The sequence below is a fragment of the Dipteris shenzhenensis genome, chromosome 14 (genome assembly GCF_047967505.1).
Source record: "Dipteris shenzhenensis isolate YYH24624 ecotype China chromosome 14, Dip_SZ_1.0, whole genome shotgun sequence".
NCBI lineage: Eukaryota > Viridiplantae > Streptophyta > Polypodiopsida > Gleicheniales > Dipteridaceae > Dipteris > Dipteris shenzhenensis.
Genome location: NC_141609.1, coordinates 2,422,642 through 2,438,779, shown reverse-complemented (window position 1 = coordinate 2,438,779; position 16,138 = coordinate 2,422,642). Strand labels below are relative to the sequence as shown.

Genomic DNA, 16,138 nt, shown 5'->3' with positions numbered 1-16,138 from the left:
CTGTTGAGCGATGAAAAGCAGCAAATAGTTTCTTTTTCTTTTGTTCCTTTTAGGTGCTGGGCCAGATGTGGCACCATGCTAACGTGGATAGATAAGGTTCATGATCATGTGGTAGACCTATTTGTCACATGTTGCTTAGTTAGGATGGCCATGTGTCACAATTATGAGTAGAGGTATGGCTAACCCTATCTCTTTAGGTCTGCTGTGTGGCTAGCAAAATCTATAGATTCCTCTAGAGTCTTCAAAGATTCTGCAAGGGAGTTGATGAAGGCATTTATTGTCAGGTCGAGCATGAAGTCGCGTCTACTATTGTGTGTTCAGTGGTGCTCCATGAGCTCCGTGGCTTGGCTCATCATGTGCTACGATGTTTGGGTTGCTTGTGGAGGAAGCTATGCACCAACATGGGTCGTTGCTTTTGTCGTGTTGCTAGAGCTGTTGATGTGCAAGTTGAGATCTTCGTCACCTCATTGATGGAGGCATTGTCATCTATAGGGAAGTCGTTGTTGTTGTAGTTTGTGTGTCGTGTTGCTAAGCGTGGTCATTGGAGCCGATGCTTCTATTAGTCACCATGCAAGATCATGTAGATGGCTATTGGGTCGAGTCTGTCGTTTGCTAGTCATTGGTAGTCGCTTGTTGATTGAATCCCTCACTGCAGCTGTGAGTGATGCCATTGTTGAGTTGGAGGTGCTTTTGTACATAGATGATGTGAGCTGTAGGCTTTGCATCTTGGAGCTACTAACCAGTGGTCGTAGAGGAGTGTTGTTGGTTGTGCTATAGAGGTAGTCGTTTATGCTCACCCTGCATCTACTTGCTAGTTGGTTAGGTGATGGCTGCCTATGAGAGTTGTAGGAGTCTTTGGTGGCGCCTTGGCTAAGAGCATTCTGTTGTTGAAGTTGAAAGCTGGTCCTTAGTTTTAGTTGCATGGGTGTCAGCTATTGTGAGGCACTTATCGATGGCATAGGCACTCATGTGCAGCCTGCTTGGATCAAGGAGTTGCTAGTCAGTTGGAGCTACTAGGCCTTCCATTAGGAGCTTGCAGGGTGTAAAGAAGCCATAGATAAGGGAATCAACCCCAGTGATTGAAGGAAAAGCAACTCTCCAGCCTCTCAAATCTCATATCTCGGAATGAGAAATCACAAGATCTCAAGAAGGATTCAACCATTCAGAATACTTTTTCTCTCTAAAACAAAACCTTTTGAACCTTCTCTCACTTTCTCACAAGAAACCCTTTGAACTTCAAAACACCATAACATGAGTTCTAGATATCAGATTCTAGAGTTTTTTGAAGGAAAATTATGGGTGAAGGGAGCTCTACAAGGAGAACTCTATGAGAGCCAATGAACAAAAATATAATGAATAGAAATCTCTTACTAGAAGTGAACTAGCAAAGAGAACATTCAAGAGAACTCTCAATCACTCTCATGGACTCAAGGATCTCGATGCCTCAAGAGAGCACACCACAAACGACTTGCTAACTGTACACTAGATAAAGTTGAAAAGAATAAATAAAATATATACAAACCCCTTACGGTTAGGGTTAGGGTTGCCATGTCATCATCCTATGTCACATGGATTGCCTTGACATAACATTTAGAAAGTTTCCCCCAGTTACCACATGTCAACAAAAGTATTGAAAGGCAATGATTAGCCCAAGATCCATCGTGATCCAAATTTGGTTCCATGTGTCCAAATGAGCACTTGGTCCTAGGGGCCCACTAAAAAATGCTAGAAGCCAATTTGGGTCAAGAAGAGGGCTTAAGTGAAAGCCCTACCTATGTTGGAAAACATATAGAAGTAGCAGGTGGTTGAAGACAAATACATATGATGCATTTACTAAGAGTTGAACCATGAGTTTAGGTCCAGAAGCTATGTTTAAAGGTGAATTTGGTGGCAACATTCATAGACCTGGATTATTGTCTTAGCTCCTACGTGCCTCTTGGCAATCCTCTTAGAGATCTCCTCAATGGCATACCCTTGAAGAAGGAAAGGAATTGTGCTAAACGAAGGGGAATGAAGTTGAACCCCAACTTTGACCTTGAATGAGTCACCTTTGTTATTGTCACCCTAGATCTTTACTCTATCTCTGACACTTTTGTGATTTGTCCCTCCTACCCAAAACCACAGGCCCTTTGTATCTCATCTATATATATCTATACATTTTCTCAAAGCAAGACAACATCTGGCACTTAGAGGAAAGTCCACTTCTACCTAAAGGAAGGCTCCACGTGTGGTGGGCACATTTTGAATTTTGAATTTGCTACCCTATAGCTTGCATCATGGCTGCAACCTTCTTGGTGATGCTACCAACCCGCATGCGTCTCTCAATGCATTGCCTTTTGTCATCGAGCCTGCCTGCCTGCCTCTATGTGCATTGCCTCTGTGTGGTGCCTCTCTCAAGCATTTGATTGATTGAGAGCTAAAGAAGTGTAATCCATGGAAGCTCCTTGATTTGTGCGTGTGTTCCTCCTAAAGGATGAATATGAAAATATCAACCACAGAACATGGAGTTTGTCATCAACCAAATTAAGAATAATTGATTTGCTCGAAGAATCAAAAGTGAGAGAAGCTTCAACGGTGACATTACTTTCTAACCTAGCGATTTTGAAGTCTCCAATGCATGCTTGGAACTCGAAGTCCAAAGAATGTTGCTTAGCTTCAAGTCACGGATGGTAGGACCCCATTTTCATTATCTAGGGCTTACGCACCTACTCGCTATATTCCAATAGATTTTCCAACTAATTTGACAGATTTTTTCCTGGGGGTTGCAAATACTGCTTGAGGCTACTATTAACATAGATTCCAGATTGGAGCCTTGAGGTTTAGATTAGCAATGTAGCTTATAATTGTCATCCAAGGATCTATACCTATCTGAAGAGCAAGCTCTCAAAAGAAGTATCACAGAATATATTCACAACAATTACTCCCCCTTCAACCAACATGCCTCTATAAACTGTGTCAATGCTACTCACCAAGGACATTATTCTCATAAAAGCTTTTGTGGCGATTCTAATTAGATCTTCCATGGTGAATCCCTCTTAATTATGCAAAAACATGAAAGCAACCTAAAACGATCTAACATCTTCCATGGTGAATCTCTCTTGGTTAGCCAAAACTTGAAAAGAACCCGCATCGATTGCAATGTGCTCTCCCTTTTTGAGGTTGTAAACCAAGAATGCGACCACGAGCATTGACAAAATAACAGTTATATTGGCAATCAGCTTAATCGAGCGATTGATTTGATGTTTGTGACCTCTTAAAGCAAGATGAAGGATCCATCCACAAATGCAAGGGTTTCCAAAGTACTCTATCGGATTGGGACATCTAAACAAACCAAGATTTAGAATGGGAACCTGTGAAGTCATTGTAGGAGAGATTGAGGGAATTTAATAGATTGCTCAAGAAAATAACAGATCTGAGAGTTGTGAGATAGGTCTAAATAGTCATTCTCAACAGGGAGAGGCATCTAAGACGGGGCCCTACGACAAACAACATATTATAGTGGATTGCTACTTATAATAAAAGCAATGTATAGTGGAGGCTAAGAATGCTACTTATAGTAAAGCAATGCATAGTGGAGGCCAGGAATGACAAAGGCTCAGAATCATAGAAGTTGGAATGTCGACGTTCGACCTTCCAAGTGACGTGTTATGGGTAAATCAATAACAAGGAGTTGTGTGGCGGGGAGCACTCACTAGTGTAGGAATGAAAGCAAGAGGGTTGAATGGAGGGAGAAGCTCAAAGGAAAGTTTGTGTGGCTGTTGCAATGAAGGGCAAGAGGAGTAGAAAAGTGCATGGTAGAGCTCCAATTTGTTGAAGAGATGGAGAAGGTGGAGGTGGGGGTAGAACTCTAGGGTTGGGGATGCTTTCATGCTAGGCTCTCCAGTCTTGACTTCCATGATGTTACTCATTGATCTTCGATTCTCTATTTACTTATTTGTGTGGTGCCATGTGGCAAAAGGTAGTCCCATCCTTACAACCTTTCCATAGAGAGAGAGAGAGAGAGAGAGAGAGAGAGAGAGAGAGAGAGAGAGAGAGAGAGAGAGAGATTTTGAAGTTATGTTTTTCTTAAATACATTTTTAATAAAATGGACATACACACATATAATATATATGCCATGCATACATAGGCATGCAATGCTATGAAAAACATTTTTCTCAATTCCAAACAAATTTGAAAATTCCCTAAGAAGCATTCAACATTGAGATTTATACACAAAACCTAAACTGAAATCAAAGTTGACCTAGGATCCCAACAGTGAGACTTGACACAAGTGAGTTTTTATCGAATTGTAGATGGGTCATGCTACTCGTCTTTGTAACAAAGAATGTGCAATAGAGCCATGTGTGGCATATCCAAAATGTCTAATGATGTTGAAGTAAAAACACTAGCTAGATGGTTTTGGGCACCTTGGGATCTTAGAGAGCCTCCCCGTGCATGCTTATGTGGCTATCCCAGCCCTACTAGCAGGCAATCTCACAACCCCATGGAGGGCTAGGGCTGGCTAAGAATGCTGGGCTGGTATTGTAGCTCTAGCCTAACATCCTGAAATATCAGGAGGCTGACGTAGCCTAGCAATACCCAAAGCTATGGGACCAAACAGTTTGATGGTTGCTGTAAGAGTCTCCAAACGTGCCGTGAGCTGGCATTAAAGAAACGTTCAAATCTTCGTGGGGCGGCATGTCTGGGAATGCCGAGAAACGTTGAAATCTTCATGTGTGGAAGTGGGAAGGTGTGAGGAATGGGCGAATTAGGGTTGGGATAGTGAAAGTGGAAGGGGGGGAAAATTCGAAATAAAAGAGGAGAGATTAGGGGGTAAAGAAGACGGGGTTAATTAAGTAAATGAGAAAGGTTAAGGAGTGGCGCCAAAGCTCAAATTGTCAAACGGCCTTCCTTCCTCTTCTTCTTCTTCTTCGTCTTCATTTTCTTCAATCCATTCATTCATTTCCGTGCCTTCTTCTTCATCCCTTGATTCTTCGTCTCCATCCATCCATCCATCGCTTCAACATCTTTCAGGTATCCTTCCTTGCTTCATCCTCTCTGTTTTCATTCTCCTTTCTCCAGAATTGGCAGCGCCTGCCCGTCGACCTCAAGACGTCATCAGCTTCCGTCTGTGTATCGTCTTTCGCTTCTTTGCTACCGTGGCTCATCGTGCGTATAGCCTTGCGCCTCTTTGCTCATCTGTGGATATATGCCTGTTTCAAATTTCTGTTGTACCTTTAGCGCCACAGGCACTTCTACTCTTGTGGCCAGGTTTCAAATCAGTTACCGGGAATGACAGGTTCAAGAATGGCAAATCACGGAAACAGTAGCACAGTTGCTGGCGAAAAGTTTCGTGGATCTAGCGAAGTTGAGGGCCAGACCCACTCTAAGGTTAGACGCTCTTCCTTATGCCATTTTGTTATTTGCATCCAAGGAAGCAGCGCCGCTTTTTAAATGTAGCTACATCGATTTCATTGCCTGAAGAGCTGGAAGGTCAAGCTGATTTTGCATTGCCAGAGACTTAAAGGACCGCCAACTCCACGTTCTCTCAACGAGTCTCGGAGAGGGAGTCTTTCTTCCGTCCCTGGTAGCCTTATGCATTGCTTGAAGGTGGCTGATGGCACCCTGCGGTGGCTTCCTCCTTCATCGTCATGCTCCCAGGAAAAAAGGTCAATCGCGCCAGAGCGGAGTCTAAAATTGGAAGCTGATCCAGGTGATTTCTTAAAGCTCATTCTCTTCGTAACTCCATTTAATCAGGTTTCGTGTGGATCTTATGCTAACTATTTGATTTTCCGTAATTTTGCAGGAAGGTTTTCTCGGTGTTTCTCCGGAGAAACAGACGTATCTGTGAGTTCTCTGGTCTGATTTACGATTCCGCGTCGTTAAGGTCAAGATTGCTCTTTTACAATGACTAACAAGCTATAATTTTCAAATTTCTGCGTCTGTAATAAACAGGCAAGCTCTATCTCCAACGGATCCGAGAAATCCTGTGGTCACGCAGGCTCAAAAGGCCTCCTCAAGGAAAACATTACGTGCCCCGAAGAAACTTACACCTCAGAGATCGGTCCTGCGAGTCCCGATTTGACGCCTCCGCACCGGGATCGGGCTGAGTCTGATAGCTGGATTGAAACTCCTCGAGAGGAGCTGTCGCTTGACGATACGACCTTCATACAACGCCGAGGCATTTCTACAGAAGGGCTCTCAATTTCCTCGCAGAAAAGGCATTCGAGTGGAAGCAAGGGTACGCAACGACAAGCTTCGTCCGAGCCTCAAGGCTTATCACCATATCTGAGCGCAAAGCTAAAACCCGGAAGGCATATTCTTGGTGAGAAGAAGCAGAGAGTGTACATAAGGCCTGGGCAACTCAGAGATTGGGCAGAGGGCAATGTAGCAGCAGCAAGTTTACAAGTGAGGAAAGCCTGCAGGACCTTATTTTGAATTCATATACATAGGAGTCGAGCTTTGCAAATTGCAAAGACTTTATGAATCATAAGCCTGTTCCTGAGGGTTAGTTTTTCGAGACTCGAGTCTGTGTCTCTTCGTAATACACTCATAGAACACAGACGACAAGCCTTAACTTTACTTCGCTGTAGGAACTCCCAAACTAGCTAATTTTTACTCGGTGCTCTTACATGTCTCTTGTAACGGGAGCTTCACATTTTCTTACGAGAGCTTCTATAGGGGTGGAAGCTTTATTAGTTGCAATGAAATTTACCTTCATAGGTTGGACTACTCAATACTGATTTTTCTTTGAATGGACAACCTTTTATACTTCTTTGTTTTGCCATGCAAGTTTGTTCACACCTCCATTTTCTTGCTTAATATGTGAGTGTATCTCATAGTTTTACTAAACATCTTAATTTCATTAGGTGGAGCTTTCATTTGACATGAAAATAAAATATCTCCTACATTTGGATCTTGTTCACTACATTACATTCAATGCATCATGTGATAGGATGAGGAATTACTTCTTTTGAAATGTTGTAAGAAGATAGAACTTAAGCGTGCAAGTTTGTTCCCTATGCCATGAATTTAAGTTTCTTCTTCTTCTTTGTCTTTGTTATACTTAATATATTGAGCATTACAAATATGCTACTATAGGTTATTTGGACCCATTGTACTTGTACGCTTGGATTTTCCCTCCCACTTTTGAATTTAAAAAAGTTGGCTAGTTGTGATCTAAGCATACTCTCATATGGTTGCACTAAAAGTGCTCATGGATGCCTCCAAGGCTTTGGCCTAGTGGTTTGGGCTTTAGGCTTCCAATCCCTAGATCCCTAGTTCAAATCTTAAAGGTTGGGGCTTGGTGTCTTGACATATGGTTGGGGGGGTGTGTATGTGGTGTGTGTGAATTTAGCACAGTTGTGGACCTTACGTCCATTGGTCTAGGGCAGGTGCCCCTTGATAGGACCACGGGTGGGTGAGTGGGGTGGGTGTGTTAAAAAAGGTGCTCATGAGTACTTATTTGAGTCTTGCTTAAAACTCAATAGATGTATTGAGTTCACATTGTTTGAATAAATGTTCACACTTTAAGATTTTGCTACTTCACCTTCTTGTGTTTACGGGTAGTTATTCATTAGTATTTACTTGTGAAAAAGTTTCCATTGGTAAAAGTAGTGCAAGCAAAATATGAGTGAAAGAGTAAAATTTCAAAGTGTCTTTAGAAGATACTTAAAGTTGAGTGAAAAAGGATCGATTGAAGAGGGTAAGTATGGTATGATCCTTTGAATATGTGTGCTATATAGTGTGCTTCAAGGTATGTAAGTAACATAACACCTTATTCTACCAGTCCATTGATTCAAGGCTCCTTTGTTTAGAAGGGTTAATTGAAGATGGCTTATGGTCCTTAGTGTTTATTTAATTTTAATGGTGACAAAGGGTTAAGAAATTGTTTACTGGGGTATTGTTTAGTATGCGATTCTTATCTTTCAAGATACCTATGTACAATTGAGTGGCCAAATTTGTAATTCAAGTTAATGCAAGTTTATGTTTAGGTGATTCAAGTTGATCCAAGTATGCTTACGTATCCATGATGCTAATCTACTAGATGGTGACCACTTTATTGAAAATGCCTCATATTTAACACCTAGTTTCCAAGTTCAACAAACTAGTATGGGGACATCTCTAAAGCGAAATTCCCTTAAATTTATTAGAGCACAAGGCAAGGACTACTAGCAAAGCCATAGTGTGTATAGTGTTGAGATATATGAAATGCACTACATATGCATATTACATGTGCATTATGGCCTTAGAGGATTTAAGTGAGCTAGTAGGGAAGCCATAGTGTGTATAGTGTTGAGATATATGAAATGCACTACATATGCACATTACATGTGCATTATGGTCTTAAAGGACCTAAGTGAGCTAGTAGGGACTTGACTTTGTACCCTTATGTTAGTAGGGTATAGTTAGTATGTGTTGGTATTCCTCTCCCACACTCTTGCACACTCATCTCCCTTTTAGCACTCTCCCTACTCCATCAACATAGTATCAAAGTCCATGGCTCTCTTAATGGTTCCTAGTTATACTTTGCCTAGCATATAAAGTAGTTTAGCTTCATTATCTACTTTAAAAAGAGTAGCTTACCATATAGAGTAGTTTAGCTTAATTGTCTACTTCAAAAAGCTTCATTGTCTACCTCTTAAAATCTCATTGTCTACGTCTCCCACACTCATGCACACTCATCTCTCTTTGAACACTCTCCTTACTCCATCAACCTAGTATCAGAGTCCATGGTTCTCTTAATGATGTTGTTAGAGAATATAGAGTAGTTTAACTTCATTATTTACCTCGAAAAGCTTTAACAGTCCAAGCTCTCTTGCTCAACTTATTATGCTTCAAAGATCATATCTTTCTCAACTTCCATGGCTTGATTTCATTGCTTATTTCAAACTTTCTAGTAAAGAGCAGTTTGAGGGATAAAGGCTCTTATCGGAAGGGACTCATCCCCTTATTGATCATCTCATGAATAGTTGGTATCATTATTTCTTATTCCTCAAGTTGCAATCCATTCATGCCAGGTCTTGAACTCTAGAGCTCTTCATGCCCTAGGGCATCAAGTCCATATGCCATCAACATGAGCCTTGAGCCTTAAGCTCTTGATGACCATGTGACATCTAGACCTTATGCCATCAAAGCTAGTGATGCCCAAGGGGCATCAAAATTTAAGCCATGGCCCTCAATCTATCAGTTCCCTAAGCCCTTAAGTAATACTTATTATGATCTCATAATGTCAAGCTCTTTTGATCTTATGTCTTTTGCTTGCTATGTGCTTGTGCTTGGGATAGCATATCAATTATGTTGGTATCATTTTGAGTATGGACACATGGGGAATGATACCATGTATTATTTTTGATATTGAATTTGCATCCAAAGAGTTGATTGCAATCGAGCTTTCTATCATGGATTACAATTGTGGAGCAATGACACCTAGTAGGAAATGGAGGAGAAGGCTCAATTGCAAAGATAACACGAAAGTTAATTGAATATATCGATGATGTGGAAGAATATCAATTAACAAGTTGTGATGAAATTGTAGAGGCATTTAGGAAAGACAACATCGAGCTTTGAATGTACCTTGCTCAAAAGTACATCTTCTCACATTAAGGATACCTTAAAAGGAAAAAGGCAACAAATAATGTTGAGCCAAAAGACGATCTATAAATAAGGGAGCTCAAAAGTGGTTGATAGCATAAGGACTTGATGTCCCTAGGGCATCAAGGGCTTCAGGGCTCAAAAGCTTGGTGCTCCTAGGGCATCAATCACTTGAGGGTTCAAAGCATTAGGATGAAATTGTTGGTTAATCAAAGATTTATATAGAAGGGAGTACAACAGTGGATGATGGAATAAAGGCTTGATGGCCCCAAGGGACATTGACATCTTGAGGTATCAAGGCATCATGGTCCTTTAGGTTCATGTAGAGATCAACACATGTTGATGGCATAAGGACTTGATGCCCATGGGGCATGAAGAGCTTGATGTTATGAGAAGTTGATGAACCTCAAGCATCAAGAGCTTAAGTCCTCCATGCCCTAGGTTCATAAAACATGAGCTCATAAGAGAGTACATAAGAGGTACGTAAGGGGTTAATGGAAAAAGCCCTTGTTGCCCCAAGGGCATCAAGGCCTTGATGGCATAAGGTCTTCATGACATTGAGCATCAAGATTTTGAGGGCTCAAGGCCTCAAGATGCCCTCGTTTAGGATGAAATCAAAACATATTGATGCCATAAGGACTATTTTCCCTTGGGAAATCAGGTGCTTGAGGGCTTCAAAGCCTTGATGCCCCAAGGACAACAAGCTCTTAAGCTTGATGACTCCAAGGTATGAAAGATTTGAATTTTGAGTATTGATACGTAATGATTTTGTTAACCCCATGGAACTGTGCCCATAATGGTTTACAAGATAGAGCAGAGAGAAGGATATGATGAGAGGAAGCAATGGAATTCAGCCTTGGAACATGGTCCAAGTGCTCATAACATGAGAAATAGGGAGAGTGGCAAGGAGGAATCTCAAAGGAATAAGGTTGGCCCTCCCTTCAAAAGGTGCTATGTATAAACTTAGAATCATTGCTAAACCTTGGATGAAGTCCCATCCCATTGAAATATATGAACGGTTATGATTGGGTTGAAGTTCCAAGGTCTTGGGAATGACAAACAGTCTATCTTGGGAAGAAAACCTTCCATTTTGGTCCAAACTTTCTTGTTTTTTGCTATTTTTTATTCCTCTTTGTTGCTTCATGTTGTTTAGTAGGTAGAGCAACTAGAAAACCAATCCCCATGCACTCCAAACAGTGTACAAAGGCCCCAGAAACTCAAAGAATCCCAAAAGTTTTGTCAGCCAGGTAGTCTTAGAGAGAAGTGCTACATTAACTGTAATGCAGCAAACGTGCTAGTTAGTAACCCAGCGCATGATGGGTTAAAAATCTGATGCATTACTGCTGACCAAGCTTGGCTATCATTGACTTTGTTGCATTAGCATGCTAACACCATGATGGCATCATCTGACATCCATTGATAGTCTGACACCTAACAAAATATTTGCCAGTTGGCATAATTAATGCACCAAATCTTGGCCAAAATAGGGGTCAACTCTAACTCGATGCCCTCGGTTACTAAGCCAACAAACCCATTGCATTGACAACCCCTGCATGTCGGGTTAACAACCCAATGCACATCAGGTTACTAACCTAGCACACATGACACCCGTTCTCCTTGTCAAGAAGAAAAATGGAACTTTTCGAATGTGCATCGATTATCGTGCCTTAAATAAAATCATTGTGAAAAATCGATACCCCATTCTGAGAGTTGATGATCCACTCGACAAGTTTTAAGGATCCACAATCTTTAGCAAGATCTATCAGGATATCATCAAGTCAAAGTGATCGAGCCCGAGATTTTCAAGACTGCTTTTAGAACCCAAACTGGTCACTATGAATTTCTTGTTATGCCTTTTGGATTGACCAATGCATGTGCCACATTTAGTCGGATGATGAATCATATCTTCCTACCCTATCAAGACTTTGTGGTAGTTTTCTTTGATGATATCATGATTTATAGCAAGAGTCGGGAGGAACATGAGAAACACTTGGATCTTGTTTTCTCTCTCTTACATGAGAACCAGCTGTATGCCAACCCGGAGAAAAGTTCTTTTTTCCAGCTTGAAATTCAATATCTTGGACACATTGTTTTAGCTGAAGGCATTCAAGTAGATCCCAAGAAGCTAGAAGTGATAGTAAATTGGCCATAGCCTAAAGATATCCATGAGTTATGATCTTTTCTAGGTCTATGTAGTTTCTATCGCAAATTTGTTAGAAATTTTGCACACAAGGAACATCCATTGATCAAACTATTGCGTAAGACTCGTGCTTTCTCTTGGGGTGAGCAGCACACTTTAGCTTTTCAATGACTTAAGGGTGCAATGACACACACACTAGTTTTGACCATGCCAGAGTTTACGAGACCCTTCTTTGTCATGGTTATTGATGCTAGTGGACAGGGTTTTGGGGCTGTGCTCATGCAAGATAACCATCCAATTGCATTTGAGTCACGTAAATTAAAACCAGCAGAGCTAAACTGTTCCATGTATGATAAATAATTAGCCGCTGTGGTGCATGCCCTTAAACTCTGAAACACTATCTTATGGGTTCCAAGTTACTCATTAAGATTGATCACCAGAGTCTTAGACATCTCCTTACTCAGCTGGTGATCTCGGATCGGCACATTAAATGGGCTACCTTTATTGACAGGTTTAAATCGATGATCCAATATCAACCACGAAAAGACAATGTAGTTGCCTATGCACTGAGTCGTTGACCTAGCATAAATTATATCTCAGTCATCGAGGGAGACACTTTCGAGCCTATGAAGGTGGACTATCCTACTGATCGAGACTTTTCAGAAATTTGGCATAAGATTAAGCAAGCTAATAGCCCCCCTATGGCCTCGTATTCCATTCATAATGACTATCTATTCTACAAAAAGTGCTTGTGTGTCACTGCACCATTTCGACGCTTGGTACTAGAAGAGGTACATCAGCCACCCTACATGGGACATAGAGGCGTCGCTGCTACGTATCAGACTGTAATTCAAGATATTTTCTGGCCTAAGCTTAAAGTTGATGTTGCAACTTTTGTTGCACAATGTCATCTTTGTCAAAAAGTCAAGAGCTACAAGGGCAAATATCAAGGTTTACTTATGCCTTTACCAATTCCTGATGGCCCATGGGAGCAGATTTCTATGGACTTTATTACTAGATTTCCTACAACTAGCTCAGGTTTTGATATGATTTGGACTATCATTGATAAATTTAGCAAGCAGGCTTACTTTATTCCTTGTAAGAAGACCTTGACCGCAATTTAGGCTGCTCATTTGTTCATCAACACATCTTTACACACCATGGCCTTCTAAAAGTAATCGTGTCAGACCAGGATAGTAAAATTTGTAGTAACTTCTGGACCGCACTCTTTGACAATCTTGGTACGAAGTTAGAATTTTCCACTAGTTTTCATCCCGAGTCTAATGGCCAAACTGAGGTCACACAAAATACTATTTGTGACATGTTACGTGCTTACGTGTTTGGTCAGCCAGGCAACTGGGAAAAATTTATACACATATTACAATTTGCCTACAACAACACTAAGCACTCTGCTATAGGCAAATCTCCATTCCAAATTGTCTATGGAAAGACCATTCCTACTCCATTGACCTGCCGTAAGCACTAAGTAGAGGCTGCTGATCGATTTACTGAAGATTTCTCTAGCATTTTGGCTACTGTCAAAAAGCATATCGAGCATGCTCAAGCTGTGTATACTACACGTGCAAACAAGGGTAGAAAGAAAGTTGTATTTGCTAAAGGTGACCTAGTTATGTTACGTATTGAGAAGCACAGACTTAAGAGTATTGAGACACACCCTGTAGTTAAGTTTGATCCTATGGTCCCTTTAAAGTTTTGGAGCGCATTAATGACAATGCCTATCGGCTCGAATTACCACCCGATTGGAAAATTCATAATTCCTTCTATGTGCACCTCCTAAAACCTTTCCATGGAGACCCACCAGTTCGACCTATTTAGACGATGCACCATTGCTTCAAGGAGAGACCTAGCTCTTAGAGCAAAACAAGATCATTGATCAACAAATCACTCAAACGAGACGTGGAAACTTGTATCCTATTTATCTTCTTACATTTAAGAACCACCCCGTTGAGGATGCTAAGTGGATGCCCAAGTGATATTTTCGCCAGTACCCTGATTTATTGACTACTTTTTTGTCGCGCAATTTAGGGCAATCGCGATTTCAAGCAAGAGGGATGTTACGAGAATTGGAATTATCCCATTAATTTAATCCTTCAGTATTTAGTTTAGTGAGATCGAGCATTTTTGTCGCGCAGTTGATGCATGTGTGCTAGCTATTCCGTAGTGATGCATGTGTGCTCCTACATGGCTGGATATACGGCTGCGGCTGTATGAGTGTGTAGCATTGTGTGCACCACTTACGCGATGATAGCATGTGTAGCATGTGTGCACCATCTGTACGATTTTATTCATGTGTAGCATCAGGTGCACCATGAGATGGTATGTGTCGCATGTGTGCACCATTCATATGTGATTTATTGATTTCACGTTGCTATAATACTGAAAGGTTGTTTGATTGTGGTGAGTAATTCCAAGGTTATCTTATGCTTGAAATACTTCATTACTATTGATTGTGTGAATCCAAGGGAAGAGTAATTGATCGGGCGATGGCATCTGGCAAGCATGATCCACCATATTTTGGGCACGTAGGCGCAACTCCAGTGATGCGAGGATGAATAAGGCTTATGCCTAATTTTTGATATTACAAAAGCTTATGTACATATTTGAATTTTAGAATATTAGTGGCTTGGCTAAGTGAATAAACTGAAGTTAGAAAAAGCTTTATTTTTAGAAAAAGCCAGCTATTCTAGAAGGTGGATGGGCTTTTTGTAAAAGGGTGCATGGAAGAAAGCACAGAGGCCTTTGTATGATTTTTGCTCAGAAGCTTTTCTGGAGGAATATACATAAATACATAGGAGGTGGAAGGAGAGCACCACTCCTATGGGGGGAGATTGTACCCAGCATGCTTGTTCTGTCTCTTTTGTTTGTGAGTTTTGAGAGTTTGTGCGTATTTTCGAAGAGTGTTGTTGTGTTTTTCAAGGATTTGCAGGTTTTATGAGCGTTTCCCATTGCAGATATTAAGATCAGAACCTTTTAGCCTCACCGACCACATTTGGTTTGTCGTGGTGATGGATTTCCATGGATAGCTAGATGGGTATGACGTCATTCTAGGAATGCCCTTTATGCGCGCATAGGGTCTAGTCCATGTATGGTCCTCTAATAGGATCTATCTATGTATAGTCCTCTAATAGGATCTATCTATGTATAGTCCTCTAATAGGATCTATCTATGCAAGGATGAACAAATTATGAGGGTTGACCTTCAAACTTGGAAGGCACATGCTATGACTAGTAATTTATTCATGGCCAAGTCCAATACCACATAACGTACCACCTCTCTAAACGTGTTCCAAGCTTTCAATGAGAAGGATGCAGGAGAGGACCGGGATGAACACTGGTATGCTCCGCTGCCAGAGCCAGAGTTCACATAGAATTGGATGCATGTCCTTGCAACCATAGACGGAGTCGAGAAAATAGGGACACAAATGGCAGCCTACGATTTCAAGGTGCCAAGGGCAATAGCCCCCTTAAACATGATTAATATTTTGAGGGCACTTGAGGATGGAAAGAGGGTATGAAAGGTCAAGACTGACATCCACTGGTTGAGATATGTTAGTGTGTTACGGCACACCATGAATTCTCTTCTAATTGGGGAGCTAGATTAGACAGAATTAAGGCCCCCCCAGGATCCCTTAAGGCAAAGGAAACCATTTATCCATGTCTAAGGTTTTACTGCAAACTAAATATCTGTAGGGAGATAAGGCCTAAAAGGCCAAAAAAACACAGAATTCTCCTAAGGAGAAGCAACTTGTCCTAAAAGCATTAGAGGATGACGAAGAAAAGGAGGTTAAAGTGGACCTTGCATTAGAAGGCAAAGATCCTAAACTAGTCTACATAGCCGATGACCTCACAACCAGGGAAGAAGAGGCCCTAATTGCCCTCCTACATGAATATGAGGATTGCTTTGCTTGGAAGTACACTAATATGAAGGGCGTGCCACATGAGGTCATACAACATACCATCTCGATGATGGATGACAAACATATGGACTGGGTTTCCCCAATTGTCATTGTTTTGAAAAAGAACAGTAAGATCCGAGTATGGGTCAATCTAAAAAATGTAAATGCAGCGACCCAAAAAGACCATTATCAATATGGCCCTTTTACAAAGCATGTGCTGGAAAGAGTCACTGGAAAGGAGGCTTACAGATTCCTAGATAGATTGTCTAGATATAATCACACTTCCAAGCTGATGCTCTTTGGGATCATCAATGCTCCTACAACATTCCAATGATTAATGGTCATAGCTTTCAAAGAGTACCTGAGGGATGGCCTAGATGCATTTTTAGATGATTTTTTTGTACATTCCACATGGGATGATCATCTTAAATACTTTTGACTCTTTGAATGGTGTTGCCTCTATTGGATCTGCCTCAACTCTCTCAAATGCCAATTCTAGGTTAAACAC

At 41.1% G+C, this 16,138-nt stretch overlaps 1 protein-coding gene across 1 annotated transcript; it reads left to right on the top strand.

Moving 5' to 3' along the window:
• The first annotated feature begins 4,954 nt into the window (after nt 1-4,954).
• On the top strand, nt 4,955-6,535 carry LOC147894062 (uncharacterized). Its single transcript, XM_087385384.1, has 5 exons — nt 4,955-5,014; nt 5,280-5,371; nt 5,498-5,693; nt 5,787-5,827; nt 5,936-6,535. Exons 2-5 carry the CDS (start codon nt 5,288-5,290, stop codon nt 6,416-6,418), a joined length of 804 nt encoding a protein of 267 aa, XP_087241510.1. The 5' UTR covers nt 4,955-5,014; nt 5,280-5,287; the 3' UTR covers nt 6,419-6,535.
• The last annotated feature ends 9,603 nt before the right edge of the window (nt 6,536-16,138 follow it).